The 18,253-nt window shown below is 42.3% G+C and overlaps 1 protein-coding gene across 4 annotated transcripts in view; it reads right to left on the bottom strand.

Annotated features, from left to right (window-relative positions):
* The window catches only part of LOC115354027 (AT-rich interactive domain-containing protein 1B-like), a 199,753-nt gene that overhangs the window by 9,416 nt on the left and 172,084 nt on the right, over positions 1-18,253 (bottom strand). For 3 of the 4 annotated variants that reach the window (XM_030044176.1, XM_030044177.1, XM_030044179.1), the window contains 6 exons: positions 17,045-17,148; positions 13,782-13,982; positions 12,284-12,499; positions 9,060-9,282; positions 3,429-3,570; positions 1,772-1,941 (listed from right to left, as the gene is read on the bottom strand). In XM_030044176.1, the coding sequence (XP_029900036.1) occupies positions 1,772-1,941; positions 3,429-3,570; positions 9,060-9,282; positions 12,284-12,499; positions 13,782-13,982; positions 17,045-17,148 (1,056 nt within the window). The remainder of the gene's footprint in view (positions 1-1,771; positions 1,942-3,428; positions 3,571-9,059; positions 9,283-12,283; positions 12,500-13,781; positions 13,983-17,044; positions 17,149-18,253) is intronic. The other variant, XM_030044178.1, reaches the window with a different exon arrangement.

Raw genomic sequence — 18,253 nt, 5'->3', positions numbered from 1 at the left:
GTAATTTGCAGGAACAGCCTACTTGATCTGAACCCAAGTGGTGATTTGTTATTGGACTTCCGTGTGATCAATGCATTGACCATAACAAACACCATGTTGGAGCATAAAGAAGTTCATAACTGCAGTTATGAACTGCAGTTATTAGTCCCAAGGGAGGTTTGGGGCATGGGCATGGTTTTGGGGCATGAACCCTGTTCAAAGCCCCTACTGTTGAAGTGGTAGCTTTGAGCTGTGGTCATCAGTGCCTGTCACAGTGGCAACCCAAGAACCTGGTGGTGGATGCCATCAGTGAGGGAGGCCATCAGACTAAAGGAAGCCTTTTTGGCTTGGCTGGCTTAGGGAACTCATTTTTTATTATTATTGGCTGTGAAATAGTGGCAGGCCAAAAGGCAGACCACAGTGATGGTGGTAGAGGAAGCAAAAACTGAAGAATGGGAGGAGTTCGAATTCATGAGGGCCATCACCCATCTCATGTTGTTGGGCTGTCATGGCTGACAAGTCTCTTCAATGTTGCATTTAGGTGAGGGACAATGCCTGTGGAATGGCAGAGGGGGGTGGTGGTCAATATTTTTTTAAAAAGGGGGACTGGAGAGTGTGCTCTCATATTCAGGAGGAACAATGCGTATTCCGTGTTGGTGGTGGAACAGCGGACTAGCTCTTTGGCCTTGCACGGATACTAGAGGGATCATGAGTATTTGCCCATCCAAGCCACATGTGCTTTGTGGACCTGGAGAAGGCTTACAACCGTGTTCCCCAAGGTGTCCTGTGGGGGTGCTGGAGAAGTATGGGGTGCATGGATTTCTGCATAGAGCTATTCGGTCCCTATATAACTGCAGTGTGAGCTGTGCCCACATTCTTAGCCCAAGCTTGTTCCCAGTGGGTGTTGGACTTTGCCAGGGCTGTACCTGCTCCAATTCTGTTTGTGATTTTCATGGACAGGATTTCAAGGTGCAGCTGGGGAGTGGAGGATCTTAAGGACCTCAGGACTGCATCTCTGCCCTTTGCAGATGATTTGGTTCTGCTGGCCTAATCAAGTGGTGACCTTCAGCACACACTGGGGCAGTTTGCAGCCGAGTAAGAGGGCTGGAATGAGGATCAGCACCTCCAAGTCACAGGCCATGGTTCTCTGCCAGAAAAAGGTGGTTTGTCTGCTCCGAGTTGGGAGTGAGTTACTGCCTCAAGTGGAGGAGTTCAAGTATCTTGGAGTCTTGTTCATCACTGAGGGTAAAATGGAGTGGGAGATCGACAGGTGTATCGGGTTGGCAGCAGAAGTCATGCAGTCGTTGTGCTGGACCATCATGGTGAAGAGGAAAATGCGCCAGAAGGCAAAGCTCTCAATTTACCGATTGATCTTTGTTCCAACCCTCACCTATGTTCACAAGCCCTGAGTAAGGACTGAGAGAATGAGATTGTGGATTCTTGGGATCCCCCAAAAGAAGCTGGTGGATGTGGCCAAGGGAAGAAATATCTGGGTGGGTGGATGGGTTTTCCCAGTTGCAAAAAACAAACAAACAAAAAACATTTGTTGACATTTTTCTCTTACTGTAGATGCAAAGTAATGCAATGGAACAAAACACCTAATTTTCATATATTTGGGTAAATTTCATAGCACAGTGACAATATAAAATGGGCTCATGGAAATGTGTTTCTGATGGATTTCTTGGTTGTTGGTTGCTTGCATCTCTATGAAATGGTTTTATCCAGTGAAGCCAGGGAAGCAGGTCTGGGCTAGTGTTTGGGTCAAAGGGTATCACAGTGTGTGCCCACTCACTCTTCCTCATCCCAGCAAAGGGGTCCTTGGCATCATACTGCATCCTCATCATCATGTCAGGCATGCTAAGGCCCTGCTGGTAAGGAGCTGAGGGGGGCAGGGTGGTACCACGTTTCTGGAAGGCTGGGTCATTCACCTCTGAGAAGGGATCCTGGATGCTCACACTGGTCCTAGATGAGGCAAGAATAGGAGGGAGGAGGCAGCACTGTTAGTAAAGAAAGTTCATGGATTCAACACATTTGATGGCAAATACAGCAAGAATTCTAATCCAAAATACAAATTTTCATTCAGAAAAAAAAAAACAAAAAAAACAAACAAACAAAAAATAAAAACGCATTACCTGAATATCATAATTAAGTATCATTCAAATATCAAGGAGTCAGTCTGTAAATTGATCATAGGTGTTACTCTTTCATCAAATAAGAACTCCAGTTACCTTCTATCCTTTAAAGCAGGGGTGTCAAACTGGTGCCATGAAGAGCCAAGAGGCTGCAGGTTTTCATTCCAACCGAAAACTCCACCAGGTGATTTCACTGATTACCTCACCTTTAAGCAGAGAGGAGGAACCGAAATCACCTGGTGGTGTTTTTGGTTGGAATGAAAACCTGCAGCCTCTCAGCCCTCCATGGCACCAGTTTGACACCCCTGCTTTAAAGGTACCATAATATGTTTTTATTATGGTACGACTATGTATCAAATTTTTTTGAATGGTGGACATTTCATTTAGGGTCATATTAATATATTTAGTCATCTTGAGGTACTAGCAATTTATTTGAGTATTTCCATTTTGTGAAACTTTATACCTTTAGTCAACTAGAATTCAGAGGGTAATATTTTATATTTTGCTGCACAACATTTATCTGATAGCTGTAGTTACCAGGTATAATTTGCAGAATAAGCTTTTACATGCAAAGCATAAAGTATGATCTGTAGATAGAATGTAAATTATGCAATTATATTACGCAGCAGGTAGACCTACAGCATTAAAAATGCTTCATCATACTTCAAAATACAGGTTAATCCATTAGTAAATTAGCACTCTAAAAGGAAACTTTTGAGTACTTTTTGCACCACTTGGTAGTAGTAATGCTTGCAAAAGTAGCAGCAGTAGTAAAAAAAAAAAAAAAAAATAGTTGCAGTAGCAGTAGTAGTAGTACTAGTGGTAGAAGTAGTTTAAAAATTGTCAAACAATACACATCTTATTCTCCATATACTGAATGTACAATATGGGGTATATAGTAGCATATAGCCTTAGAGTAGCAGCAGTAGTAGTAGTAAAAAGGAATAGCCTCAGCAGTACTGAAGTAGAAGTGTCCTGCATAATCACAATGTCTATTTTGAGACACTATATTTACGACGTGAGATACAGAACATTACAGTATATTACATAGTTGTGTCCAGCATTATCACATCCATAGTAAGAGGAAAGAAAAACAAACAAAAAACAAATTCATACATTACTACTATTTTAAATATTATTAAGATATCTCTTACATGTATTTTCTAGACAGGTAGCTAAAACAAAATCATCTTACAGAGGCAATTTTACATGTTGTCTTTACTTGACCTTTTTTTTTTTTTTTTTTTTTTGTAGTATTATAGTTGCAATAGCAGCAATGGTAGTAGTAATAGCAGTAGCACTATGTACATGTGGTACCTGTTGGGTGGCAGTGGAGTGACCTGGCCCAGAGGGGTGGTGGCGGGTGTGGGGGGCTTCAGGTCCCCAGCTGCCTCTGCTGTGGAGCTGCTGCCTGAGGACTGGGGGGTCTGGGGGCCTTGGAGAGAGCCACCTGAATTGGCTGAGAGACAGGGAGAGAGAGGAAGAGGTAGAAATGGCTTATTACAGCTGTAATGGGACCTGGATTCACAAAATGCACAGCGAAAACGGCAACACTTTCACACTGCAGGGCTCCCTCATGGTCTCCAGATATGATCTCGAAGCTGGTTTTATTTAAGTTAGAGGGGCCATGGTGGGCTTTAGCTGCAGTGGGGTGCTGTATTAGGGAGATAACTTTGGACTTAAGGCCAAAGCACTTCCAGTGATGCCCTACACAAGAATTGAGCTTTCCGTGAATGGTGTGCCTGCATGAAAAGTGGAAGAAAATGGAAACGCAGGGACTGCTAGAGAGAGGCCAGAGGAGGGAGAGACGAAGGGAAAGGAGGTGGGAAGGGAGAGAAGAGAAGGCTTTCTCTGAGGGAATTGCCCACACGGGCGGTCACAGCGCAGCGCTTTATTTGGAAGCTGTTTGAAGATGGTTGAGCTGGCTTTTTTCTTGGGTGCGCCGTGAACTTGGTGAGGGGTTCATGGAGAGGGCTAAGCTGGGGGGCAGAGATGTATGTAAAACAAAGGCAAAGTATATGTGAGTGCGTCAGTAATAGTGTGTGCATTTCTACGTAGGGGCAAAACTAAATTATGTGAGAGATTATGTTAGCTTAAATCCCCTATATATGAGTTAGAAAGTTAAGAGGGCATCTATCTGTGCCTGTGACCTCTCCCCTACCAAAAATTCACCCGTTCACACAGAGGCTCCAAACTGGGGTTAAAAAGGGGTGAGCATGCTCTCCTGTTATGACACTATATTTCTGTGAATTTCTGTCAGATGACTAGGAAATGAAAGGACGGCAGCGGTACAAGAGCCCAGCACACAAAGAAACCCTGGCTGGATAAAAACCCAGGGATATGAATTCTCAGAAGCAGGTTTGATGGAAAATGTGGATTGTTCCAGCTTAAAGATGACAGAGACAGAGAAAGAGAGAATATGAGAGTATCCTAATGAGCGTTTAGCGTAAGAAGCCTGCCTTTTGGAACAGCCTCCCTGGCCTTTCCCTGCACTGCACGTTTCCACAGAAAAAAAGGAAAAAAAAAGAAGAAGAGAAAGGCTTTAAAAATTCATGCTAATTCTGAATTATTCAACGATACCCCCTGCCTCTACATCATAGGAGACAGAGAGAGAGAGGGAGAGAGATGGTTATCCCTGTGGATGATGGGAGGGGATGAGCTTGAAGCAGGGGTGGGAGAGAGAGAGGAAGGAAAGTGAGAGAGAGGGCAAAGCTGGGGCAGTGAGCATTAGGGATTCTTCACTTTCAGGGATATCCCTTCGGCAGACACACACACGTGCATGCACACACACACACACACACACACAAACACACGTGCTTATGTGGTGCAGTGCAAACAATGGCTGGGTTAGCCAAGGTTAAGAGGTTTGCCATTCTTCAGATGCTGGCGGGCAGACAGGCAGATACATAATACGGAGGGGCTGGGTGGGGAGGGGGTGTGTGTGAAGACGGAGGGGAGGTGGAGGAGAAGGGTGGGGAGTGGGGGTTAGTGGGGGGATGCATTTATACAGCGTGAACTCAAGTGCCCTCCGTTCCACATTCAGAGGGAGAGAGAAAAATGACAGCAATGAGAAAAAAACGTGTGTGTGTGTGTGTGTGTGTGTGTGTGTGTGTGTGTGCGGACGCATGCGTGTGTGCATGAGGCACGAGAATGGTGTTTGATGTGTGTGTATGTGTGTGTGTATGTGTGCACGCATGAGTGCCTGTATGTGTGTCAGCGGGTGACATAATCCAGAGCGGTGATGGTAGTGGTTGAGGGGGGAAAAAAAAAAAAGTCAGTCAGCCGAGCCAGTTTTGTGAATGAAAGGTGACGGCGAGGTCGCGTTTGTTTACACTCTACATTCCAGCCCTCATTAATCAACCCCTCCCTCTCTACCACCACTACACACACACTACACACGCACACATGCACACATCCTCCACTCCTCCAACCCCACCATCATGCTGGACAAGCTCCCTCTGTGACATCATTCGGCTGTCAGTCTATATATAGGCTGGCAGGGTGTCAGTGGGGCAGTTTGCACTTGGGAGCAGACAAGGATAGATAGTAGAATAAGGTAGAAGTATAAAAAGAAAATAGATGGGAACTGTTCTAGCTCACTAGCCTGTGGTATTTTAAACTTTTCAGTCCAGTCAAGGAGAGAGGTGTCCTCGATGGTCACATATTCAAATGGGGTATGGCCTGCTTGATAAGTTAAACTGGGCTATGGTGGCTTCAGATTTATTTGTTATAGATAAGAGCCTTGTCAGTTTCTTGATTCCTGATGGGTCCTGTCTCTCCGGGAATGAGACTCCCCTCCTCTCATCTGTCAAACCACATCAGAGCCTACAGGATTATGAGGGGGAAAATGTTGTTTGGTGTAAGATCATTATCTGGTGGACAAATTAATTAATGCCTATTTTGGGCTCCAGCCAGGCTCGGGATAAGAAAAAACTGTTATCTTGCGGGTTTGGGTTGGGTTTGAACAGATTTGTTTTGGGCAAAGGTTGGGTTTGGCTTGAGCATTTGGACTTGAGTTAATGTGACAGTTAACCCTAAAACAATATTTGACTTATAAAACATCTTAATGCTGGCAACGTAGGTCACACAGAACCACCGAGGTCCATGTAAAAAAAGCTTGTAATCCATGGAGATGGAATTTCTGGAGGAGTTTTTGCATTTTGAACTTTCTTTTTTTTTCTCCCCACTTTTTAAAAATGTTATTGTCAAGTCACACAAAAAATTAAATGTGTTGTCATTACAATGCACTTCAAGCTCTAAGCCTGGATAGTGCAAAAAATCCCTTGGCAAATTGCACCTGTGTGTTACATACAGTTAGAAATACACCTGCTGTGGCAAACACTGCAAAACTGTCCGCCATGTCATTCAGTCTCACATTCAGTTTTAAAATCTTGGTGGTTTCCAAACACATGGAAAACTGTGCCAGTAGAGAATCAAGGCCAAGGAAGGCTGACCACATGAGAGTCAAGAAAACTACTGAAACAAGTTAAGGGAAACAAGTGAAATTACCTCTTTTTTCATGTGTTGAAGACACAAAGGCTTGGAACTAAATCAAAATATTCTCTTTAAAGGATCACTAAGCGATTTTTAGACCATGAAATAGTTCACATAAAAAAATAATATACATAACGTTTACAAAATTCATCTCACATGATTCAACTTGTTTTGTAGGTTTAGAAAGCACTATGCCAATTGCACTGGTCCCTTGCTAGGGACTTTGCCAGGTTGAAGTAAATGTCTTGAACCATAAAAGAGGAGCTGGCAACAGCAACACAATGTGTGACTAGAGAGTGGCAAAGCATAAATGTTTCTCTGATTATGAGTAACTTGCTTCTGATTCTGACATCTCTTAAACATCAAAGATGACGTCTGAAAGTTTAACCATCGATGGGGCGACGGGCTTTGTAGAAACTGATGATGGCAGTATTGAGACTATTATATATGTGTGGAACTCAAAGAAGAAACTTCACTGAAAAACTGTTCAGTGCTCCTGTAACATAGAGATATTTTTCAGGGACAGCTCCCTCTTGTTCTCGTCTAGTCCGACATTAGCACCACAAAGTGTAGAGTTTTAACTGGACCACCTGTTCTAAAAATGCATGCAGAGGATATTACTTCAGTCAGTTTCACAGCGCCAGCACCGTATATCCCAGAGATGGTCTAGGGATTACAAGAATTGACTTTTTTATATTTTACAATATAGATGCAATCTCTGAATGCGTTAACTATGTACCGTGGCTCCATCAGCTGATGCGGGCAAAATGAGATTCAGGGAAATTGAGGAGCTTAGATCCCACTGAGTAGGTGAGAGGTGGCTGAATTATGCATGATAAAGTGTTACAAGTGAGAGAGGATGGCTGTTCATATGTGTGCATGTATGTGTGTGGGGGTCATATGTACCATATGACTCTGTGTGTGTGTATGTGCATGTGTGTGTGTGTGTTCGTGTGGTTGCAAATGAAGGCAGATGCTCCCTTCCACCCACCAGGAAAAGCAATCTGCAGTGTCTGCGGCAGGTGAAGTGCTCCGATGTTCTATTTAAAGGCCGGGGTCACTTTTCTCATCACCGCTGCAAATTAGAGACGTGACCTTACTGCTCTATATCTCTGTCTAGTCTTTTCCGCCCCTCTCCTGCTCCCCATGTCATAATTGTGCTTACGGGCACATGGTGTAAACAGGGGACGCACAAGAAAAAAAAAAGAAGCCTGTTAGTGTAATGGCGTCGTGCCAAAACAATATTGTTTAACCCCTATAGCACTGTAATCGAATAAAAGCATGTCTCAGGTTTGAGGTACAAGTGGTGATAATACTGTAGCTCACCTTCATTAAAGCAAGCTTCATCATCAAAACAGCACGGATGCCCCTAATCTCTTAAGATGTGTTCATGTATTCAAGTCGCATTTCTGTTTGGTGTTTTCTAATGATGATATAATGAGAAGTTCTTTACTCTCTGGCCATTGTAGCTTGTTAACCTTCCTGGAAAATTTGCTTTTTCTTTTTTAAGAGATTTCATTTTGACCTATCTCTTGTTATAGTGTCTTTGTCTTTACACTACATGTTCTGTATTTTACTGAGAAACCCAATCTACATGTTACAATTTATAATAACTTATGGCTTAAAGAGCTGCTTTTATTTGTTATTACGGATATTACAAAGAAGTACTCCGAACTCTCATGACGCTTCCTCTTGTCCTGTCCTATTAAATCAATAGAGGTCAGCCACAGTGGAGGTCTGCAGCTTTTGGAAACAAACACATCTGACTGTATTTCGAAACATATCTTCGCTTTCAACACTGCAGGATAGACATGGCTATCTTATGTGTGGTTTTTGGCTGGTGATGGATCATTTCATCATTGATACATCTACTCGATTTTGTGTTTTGATAACTTGAGCTTGTCAGAGAGAGTCTACTGTTAAAATTAATGGTTAGTAACACAGACAGGAATGTGATGTAATAAACAGACTAATTAGCTAACTAACCAAACCAAACTAAACAATAAGAATTTGTTCAGGTTAACGCCTCTCAAGCTGACACAGTCTAGGGGAACTAAAGGAATTAGGGCTAAAGACAAGACAGTTTACTGTATTACAGTATTTAGAAACAAATCTACATTATCTGCCCACTCACCTTTACCTGTAAGGCTAGGCTACTGTAGGGATCTACACCACAACTAATTAACTATTACTTATGCATGGCCAGCTCTCCAAGTTCTACAAAACTTCACCAGGAGTTGATCCAAGGAGATTTGGGACACAGCTGCAAAGCCTCTGTTTTGGTGTATCAGTGTTTTGTACCACTATGCCACATTGTCACAAATACAGATGACCGTTTCTCTAGCAACTCCTGACACCTGTCGTTTGATCACCAACACCTGTTGTCTGGCTGCCGACAGATGGGCGAGTGGAGTTGTAAACACTCCTGTGCACGAGTCTGTTATGAGGCCTTACCAGGCGAAGGCGGCTGGATCTTGACCTGCTTCCTGTTGTCTCCTCCAGCCATGCTGCTGCCGCTGCTGCTGCTGTCTGCCGGCGGCTCCTCTCCCCTCTCCATCTTACACTCGTAGGCGAACAGATACTGGATGTACTGCTTCTTCAGCGAGCTGGCCGAGCTGCTGGACGTGCCCACGTTCAGGGTGGTGGACAGCTCGCGCCACTTCTTGTTCTTGTTCACCTTGGTGGTGGAGTGGGGTGAAGAGGAAGAAAAGAGGTTAAGAGGTGAAAAGATGTCTAAGATAGTCTAACTTTTAAATAACTAAAAAGCTGAAGAAGAAGAAGAGGATGGATAAACACTGGGTCAAAGAAACATGTTTCATTGTGTTCAAGTATTTAGTTATCTGTGGTATTCATCACAAACTAGTCATCTGGGCCATAGTATGCTACACCACAGACTGCTACATTTAATCAATATAATCAACTCCATGACTGGTCGCTTCATGTTTCTGTACAAAAGGTGAAGGTCTTGCAAAGTATTGCAAATACAGTTGGACCTCAATTATCCAAACCCCTCAGGAATGACAGTGTGTTGGACAGCTGAAAATTTGGAAAACTGAAACATGCATAAAAATGCACCAAACCCGTACAAACAGCTTTGTGGTACAAATTAGAGGCTGGCATTGTATCGGGATGGGACGGGAAAATAAAGCCTCGGGAGGGAAAGGGAGTCGGGAGCAATGAATGTTTCTTATGTGAACTCTGATCTCAGATGCTTTTATGAAATTCATGAATCCTGTCACCACCTGCTGCTAAGTGAGGGTGGAGGCTGAACAAAATCTAATAGCATAAAAAAAAAAAAAAAAAAAAAAAAATCTAAATTGTCCTCCCACACTTATGAATGCTAAGTAAACACATACACTACTGGTGTAGCTGTGAACAACATCGCAACATTATTAGTTTAGTTTTAAGCACCACTCCATCTATTTCTCCATGACTGCATGTGTATGTGTGAGTGATATGAAAGTGTATGTGACCACATGCAAGCTGGCGGAGCTCAAAATGTTAAGTGCAGTATCAGGCTACAGTGTTAACGTAATCTCCATCTCCTGGTCAATTAAGCTGCTTCATAAAGTCCAGATATGACAGGAAAAAAAAAACAAAAAACGGTAAGGCAAGTCTTATAAACTGAAAAGTAAAAAAATATATTGGTGTAGCAATTTCATGATACATTGTAGGAATCAAACTGCACTCTACGCTTTCTCTCTCTCTCTCTCTCTCTCTCTCTCTCACACTCACTCCTCTCTTCCTTGGTTTCATCTCCCTTGCATAGAGCTCAGGTTTGTCTGGGTTCTGTAATTATACACATTAAATAACTGGGATTGTTATGGGATTGGGGATAAACAAGATGGGACAATAGCAGTGTCAAAGAAATCCCTTGTGGCAGCAGGCGCACACAGGCACGCCTGCAGGAGGAAACTATAGTATCCAATGAATAATAGACCCATATGGGCTAGAGTGGTGCGCAGCTCGCCAAAGGAAGAAAAAAAATCAGGAAATGGCCATCCAGTTGACCGGTCATTCCGTATAATCGGGGTCCAAACAATCGAGGTCCACTGTTGCTTTTCATGTAACAACACACAAAAAAATGCACAGACAATGCCATATTGTCATTTCTCCAGGCCTGTCTGTAAACCTTCTGCTTCTATTACTCTTTATGCCCATGGTTTTTATTATGATCCAATGAGATTTTCCACAGTCTTGTCAGACCTTGCACACTATGACATTTTCAGGAATCTAGGCTCTCCAACACTCATGGTTCATTTCATGCATCTCACTCTTATTCCCTATAGTTTCTTCATGGTGCAATACACTGATGCATCAATCACTCACAACATATCCCTCCACAGCTGAAACAATACCGTACGCCATGCTGCTCGAATGCACATTGTTATAGAATGCTGAATGTCAGATGAACATGGGCTGATTGATATGTAGACTCAGCTGTCCATATTGCTGCATGTGAGGTCCTGTCATGCATGTGCACCTGGTCAGTGTGCTCTGAGAAAGTCGCTCATATGTTTATGGTGGTTATAGTGATTCTAACAGAGTAGCAAGGAGGGCTGAGCTGCAGGTTCAGGAAGTATTTTTTTTTTATTATTGTTTTTGTAAATATACTTTTAATGATAACCAATCACTCAATACGGAATCACAGGGTTCTCCTGGATAAACAGGGTTATGTAAAATGTAATACAGGGTTATGTTATGGCCATTCCTACTAATTTTCCAAACTTTGTTTTGGAGAAATCTTGTTTTTCTTAATGTACACCCGGCCTATTCAACTAGTGACCTGCGGGCCACATCCGGCCCAGAAGCAGCTTCCAAGTGGCCCTGCAAGTTTGAAATTAATCAGCTATTTTAGTAGCACGTTTAATATTTTAGTTGTAATATTATTATTATTATTTTAAATTATTTATTAATAGCAATGTTACTGTGTATCCTAATTACAGCACTGGGAGTGTGGTCTAAAATCCATAAGCAGTCAGGAAGCAAAGTCAGCGTGACAAACATTTTCTGCCAATCAGGATATCTTCAAATCAATGAAATGAACGTTTTCTCATGGGATGCAATTCTGACCATGCCTAGTAGCTTTTCAGAACATCTGGCTATCTGTCAACCCTGAAAAGTAAAACTGAAAATGAAAACCATCAATTTAATCCTGTCTGGACCAGCAAATATTTGTTTATTTTAGGCTGCTGCCGTCTCCAAGCAAATGTATTTAAATTGCAGTGAGTGAATTGCAGTAGTTTAAGAATATAATATTCGGAGGCACCACATTAAGAAACACCAAAATATTACCAAAGCATTACATTCAATTATTAAGTAACATTAAAATTGAATTATTACCAAAAGCTTAAAAAAGGATTTAAATAGGCTGATGAAAATGTCTGGCTCTGGCTACATTTCCTGGTTTTAAAATCTGGCCTAATTGAATTTACAATTGAATAGCCTTGATGTAGCCAGCCTAGTACCTTTGATTTTTTTTTCCATGAACCTGAATTATTTCAATGCAGTCCTTATTTGTTTGCACTGATGATTCAAACCGTTACAGTTTAACGCCCATCCAAGTGCAGGAAGCGTGCAGACTGGCTGTCGCATAACACTGTAAGATTTTTACATCCACATCTGTGCCCACTTAGCAACTCTATTATGACGACTGGGAAAATATCCCTGTGCCTTACCATGGCCAGGCCTCCGATCTCCCTAACAGCCATGTAGAGCTTCCAGAGGTCGAGCGGCTTCTTGCCCACAGCAGGCAGCTGGGCGACAGGGGTGCCCCTCTCCTCCATGAAGGACAGGTAGCGCTCCACCCAGCTCCGCCTCTCCGGCTCCACACCCAGCTCGTACAGCCGCGTAATTCGCTCCCCGCTCAGGGTGGAGGAGTTGGGGTTGGCCTTCTGGGGAAGGATGGAGAGAAAAAGTTAGAGGGCGGGCAAGTTTACTAATAAAAACCAAGGAAGCTGACCTGAACACTCTCATGAAATGATACTGGGGCAGTAAGAGTTCATGTGGGTCAGACTGGGAGACACCAAAGTCTAGTCAGTGTTGCTGAAATACTACTAGAAAGATTTTATTTAATCTACACCTGAAACTCTATCAGGCTTAAGTTATCTTGCCATAATGGGAATGTGCAAACATGTTGAAATACTGTATTATACACATAACCATATATCATCATTTAAGTCATTTCTTAAAACCTATATTTATCTTGAAAGGCATTTTGTTAGTTATTGTCCTATATAAGGATTTATCTTAAGGACTTGAATTTTACTTTGATTTTATCATTGTTTTTATTTTTATATTGTTTCTTTTTAGTCTACCTTGCAGTCTTACTTTTTCATGTTTTCCTACCCTCAGCTGATTTTATCTTGTTTTTGTGAGGTACTTTGTAACTCTGTTTCAGCAAGTACAATTGTAAAGTTTATGTACTGTATATATGATCTGCATGATATTTCATAGTTTTGCTGGCATATTTCTAAGTTGTACACATTATGCACTCATTTCCTCACTGCGTTAATGAGTTCTACTGCTCCTATTTTGCATGTTTTGTTTGTGCATTCCACTTGACCTGTTGAAATTGACGGGTGCATATGTTTGTACAGATCCCAATTCGTTGTACTGTTGTTTCAACGCTATTTTCATGTTTATATTCTGTTTTTCTTTGCTGAGTCCTGTAACTGTTTGCTGCAACAACAACCCAGTTTCCCCATGGGGATCATCAAAGAGTCATCTAATCTGTTTACATCCTGAGGAAGGCCTTTTCTTGAATGTCCAAGTTAAATAAGCATTTGGTTTAGTGTGCTGTCTGTGTTCATTCACGGCACGTTCAAATACACCAAGTTTAACAAGTTGGACAAAGTTCAGTCCTAAACAACATCTGGCTTCGTTCCAGGGTTAGAAATACTTCTGTGATCTTGAAAATGGAGAAGCTTTTGATCATGTAATTACACATTAATCCTTCAATACAAACCAGCTTCATAAACACACAAATCAATCATACAAACAACTTGTACTAGTATTAATGTTAAGAGTGGAAATTTGCTTTGTGTAGATTATGTTTTGTTGTTTCTGGTTTTGAAGTTGTTTCAGCAAATAATACATTAGTTGTCAAACTGATCTTTACGTCACTAATATATGGTTTGGTGCCTCTGTCTTTAATGTATTTTTCTGGGTCCTTACAGGGCTGGAGGGGGCCTTCGGGGGCCAGGGGGGGCTGCTGATGCTGTCGCTATCGTCTCCGTGGTAAGAGGACAAGCTGGCCGGGCTGGGTGAGAGCGGCGAGGGCACCGGCAGGGCGCCGCCCGGTGTGGCCGGCTGGGACACGCACTGCTGGGAGCCACTACTGCTGTTATTACTGTTATTATTGTAGCCATCCTGGAGCTGATGGAGAGAGAGAGGAGAGAGGGGATGGGAGGAGGGAAAGAGGTGGGAGAAATTTAGATAAGGCAAACAGAGATGGAAAGGGTAGAGCGGAGGAGAAAGAGAGAGAAAGAAAGCCAAAGGGGAATACAGAGAAATCAGAGTCAACTGAAATTCGCCACTGAATAAATCTTGCCTGAAGCATCTTAATTTAAGATTTTCCTTAAAAGTTCACATTACTTAGAAAGAAAAAAAAAATTAGTTGCACAAATTCACCTCATGTCCCCAAGGTTTCATCCTTATGTAGGGTTTTCATCCTAACTAATTCCTCCCCAGTAACACACACACACACACACACACACACACACACACACACACACACACACAAAAATAGAGGGGTGACTTAAGGAAGCATAAACAGTTACTCAGCTTTATCAAGGTCTAGGTAGGGGAAAGGAAAAATGAGGAAAAATTCAAGCTTAAGTGAAAGTCTTATCAGAAAAAACTGACTGTTATTGCTATTGTGCTGTTTTACCCTGTAGCCCAATAGAGTGAGGCCCATTGACAGAGTTCAGGTTTCCATTCCCACTGAGGCCATATATGGAAAAAAAAAGTTTACACCCATGGGACTCGCTTTGGATAAAAACATCAGTGCTATGTTCTTTCACCCCAACCTCCTCATCGCGAGCCCCTGCTGTGTGCTACTGTACACACAGCAACACTGACATCACCGCTCAAAGGCTGCAGCAGCAAGCAACCCAAAGTATGTGCCAGTGTGTGTGTGTGTGTGTGTGTGTGTGTGTGGATTTAACAGTGTGTATGTGGGGGCGTATTGGTCTACTGTTAGCATGCATTTAGTTTCATCTAAGTGTGTCCAGATAATAAATCATCTATGCATGTCTTGCATCTTGGTTTATAAATGACTGATAATTAAAGATGAGACTGACTGAAGTTAGGGCCTCTGCTGATAAAAAAGGAATAAGCAGATATTCCTTTACAAAATGACTACCCTAATGACGGATCTATGAATTACATAATTAGGTTACTAATTAGGTTATAAAAACTTTATAAATCATTACTAAACCATTATAAACAAATTATAACACAGTTTTCATACATTTTTGAGGCTCACTATAAAGTATTATAAAGTGGTACCAGTAAGCTAAGCAATGAGCAAGAGCTGAGATTTAACAGAACAGATGCAGTGCAGCAGTAACCTGATCTTGCCAAATAGTGAGCCTGCATCCATGTATGAAAACTGTGTCATAATTTTTTAGAATTGTTTATGTTTATCATCGTTGTTCTAACTCACTGATATATTTCATGCTTATTCCACATTTTTCTAAAAGGTCAATCAATTTTTTGTCAGTCAATGCTAAATTTTGAATAGTGCACCTTTAAATGTTTTTAAACTGTGTTTTGTGTATTTCATTTATTGGTATGCACTTTGAACTTTTGGTTATGACAGGTGCTATACAAATAATGCCCATCATTCTTATTATTACATATGTGCATTAAGTGTAAATGTGTGTGCCTGTTTGAACTGGAGATTTTCTTTGCGTGAATTTGCGCATGTTAGCCTGGATAAATGTGTGTGTCTGCACGTGTGTTTTAGTCTCGATGTGTGATTTAATGTGCATTTCTGTTATAGTGCACTTTAGGTCTGTATTCACAAGAGTGATTCCCTATGTGTGCATGCTAGACTGCAGTACTTTGTGCATGTGTGTGTGTCTGGATGCAAGATTTATGAAGCGTGTGTATGCCTGAGTATGTGAGTATACATACGTGTGTGTGTGTGTGTGTGTGTGTGTGTGTGTGTGTGTGTGTGTGTGTGTGTGTTTGGATACTAGCTCCTCTGTGTGTATAAATCGCTGCATCTTAGCCTGTATAAGTATGTCAGCATAAGTCTGTATCTGGATATGAGAGTCGATCTATTCGTGTACATGAGTATAAAGTGAATTTACGTAAGTGTGCATGTGTGTGTGTGTGTGTGTGTGTGTGTGTGCATGTATGTTTGTGTGAGAGAGAAAGAGACTGGAAGAGAGGGTACGAGAGCTTGACAAGTGCTTCGGGTCTGTGTACAGGTATGTGTTTCAGTGACAGATTGCCCATGTCAGCAAAACCTTACCTTCCACTGTTTCTCTCTCTCTCTCTCTCTCGCTCTCTTACTCTCTCTCTCTCTCTCGGTCTCTAGTTCTCTCTCACTCTCTCTCGCTCTCTCGGCAGACAGATCATCTCTTTGGGGAGCACTGGGGGTCTTTCTGGCTGCTTTGACTGCCTTAAATAATTCAACAGGCCTTACTACCATAATCAGCAAAAGAAAAGACGGGGATTTGGAGGGAAAGACGTGTAGTGTATATGATGGAGGGGTTTGTGTGCATGTGAGTGTGTGTGTGTGTGTGTGTGTGTATGTGTGCGGGGGAAAGTAGAAACAAAAGGGGGGCAGAATTGGAAAAGAGCAAAGAGCAGAGTGCTGCTGTTGCTGCTGCCGAGCCGAGCCGCAATTGTAGGGCAAAATGAGAAGTCAGCACTGTGTATTGGGATGTGTGTGTGAGTGTGTGAGAGGGAAAGTGTGTGTGTGTGTGTAATTGTGTATGGAGAAGATGCACTGAGGAAGCACTGTTTAAAGGAAGGGTGTGTGTGTGTGTTTGGAGAGGACTGCGTGCGTGTTCTTGCATCTGTCTTTGTGTTTACGGGTGTGTGTATGTTCTGTACAGCTGCACTGTGTTTGGATGCGTGGATGTGCTTGTGTGTATTGTGGATGCTAAGCTCTCTCTCTCTCCCTCTCTCTCTCTCTCTCTCTTTGCAGCTCGGCCTGCCAAAACATCAGCAAGAAGAGAGTGCTGGGGGCAAAAACAAAGCGAGGAAAACATTAGGAATGGTAAATGTTAAACAAATCATTAAATATGGCGAGAAAACAACAGAGAAACGGCCCTCTGTGCTGAGGCAGCATATGCTGATCAGATTTGGTTTGCTTCATTAGCGGGGCGAGATCAAAAAAAAGAGAGAGAGAGAGAGAGAGAGGGGGAGAGAAAGTGAAGGAAGAGGAAAGATGGAAAAAGGAAGACAGGGCGGGGTCGCACCTTGGGTTTGTGAGGCTCACTGGGGGGGCCACTCTCATCCTTGACGTCTGTTTTTGGTTTCCCATCCAGACTCATCGTCCCATCTCCTGACATTCCCATGGCTCCTTCACAGAGAATGAGAAAACAATAAGTTGAAAAAAAAAAAAAAAAAATCGTATGCAAAACTAAAATTGCTGAGAGTACCGCATACACCATCACAGCTTGGAGTCTATAAATACGAAGGAGTGGAAAGAGCAGCTGGAGGGGATGAGCAGTTTATCATAAATGGTTCCTTGGTCATAATAATTACCATTGTCTCAAGTGAACTGATGTTGAACTCGATTCAAGTTAAGCAGAGAGAGTTTTTGAGATTTTTTTGGGGAGAAAACTTTTTCACACTTTTTTTTTTCAAGTAGAATGAAGAGCTGCTGGGTATATCGTAGGCATTCTTTGTATTCATGTCTATTTTAGGCATCTTGACTTCCAAACAAAAAGGTGCCAAGTAGATGTCCTTTGTAAGGGCTACGAGATAAAAGCTCCTATACTGCGAAGGTTAAAATTCGACAATGTTGACTCTTGTTATCTCTTTCTGGAGTTGAAACACTCTTTTACTATGTGCTCCAGACTGCTGAATCCTCTCTGGGCATTTTTTCTCAAGGAATGAAAGAGTGAAGAAAAAAAGATGTAAAGACACCGTTTCTTAACAAAGCGAGAGAGACCTTGTTAAATGCAAGCCGGGGCACTCTTTCAAATCTTGTTGCCTCAGTTTGAGCGAAATCACGCAAATTCTCACACATTCAAGGCAGCAACAAAATGTGGAGGGTTAGTTTTCACTTGATGTGGGTTGACAAGAGGATTTCTCTAAAACATCTGTGCACCTTCACAGATTCCGCGCTGAAAAAAGAGTGAGTTAAGATCCTCAAGACTACTTTTCATACTGCCAGCTGCATGTTTCTTATTAAGAGAGAGAGAAGGGGTCCTTGGATGCAAGGTTCCCCCCTTTATTTTTCCCTTGTGGGCTGCGGCGCTGTGGGAAAACTAATGGCTTTTTACCGTGCCCAGGGGCAAGCCAGATGAGTTTTGAAGAACCTTGGTGCTCTAATTCGTTTGAAGTTTTCCAAATGTCATGCAGCCTGATATTTGGTTTTGTGTAAAAAGGCAGCTTTCATTTTGGGAGCCACAGTGCTCTCCAAGGTGCGTTTAGCAACAATGCAGCAGGGTGAAGGGCTG

This window comes from Myripristis murdjan, chromosome 22, assembly GCF_902150065.1.
Source record: "Myripristis murdjan chromosome 22, fMyrMur1.1, whole genome shotgun sequence".
Lineage (NCBI taxonomy): Eukaryota > Metazoa > Chordata > Actinopteri > Holocentriformes > Holocentridae > Myripristis > Myripristis murdjan.
This window is presented reverse-complemented; position numbering and strand designations above follow the sequence as displayed.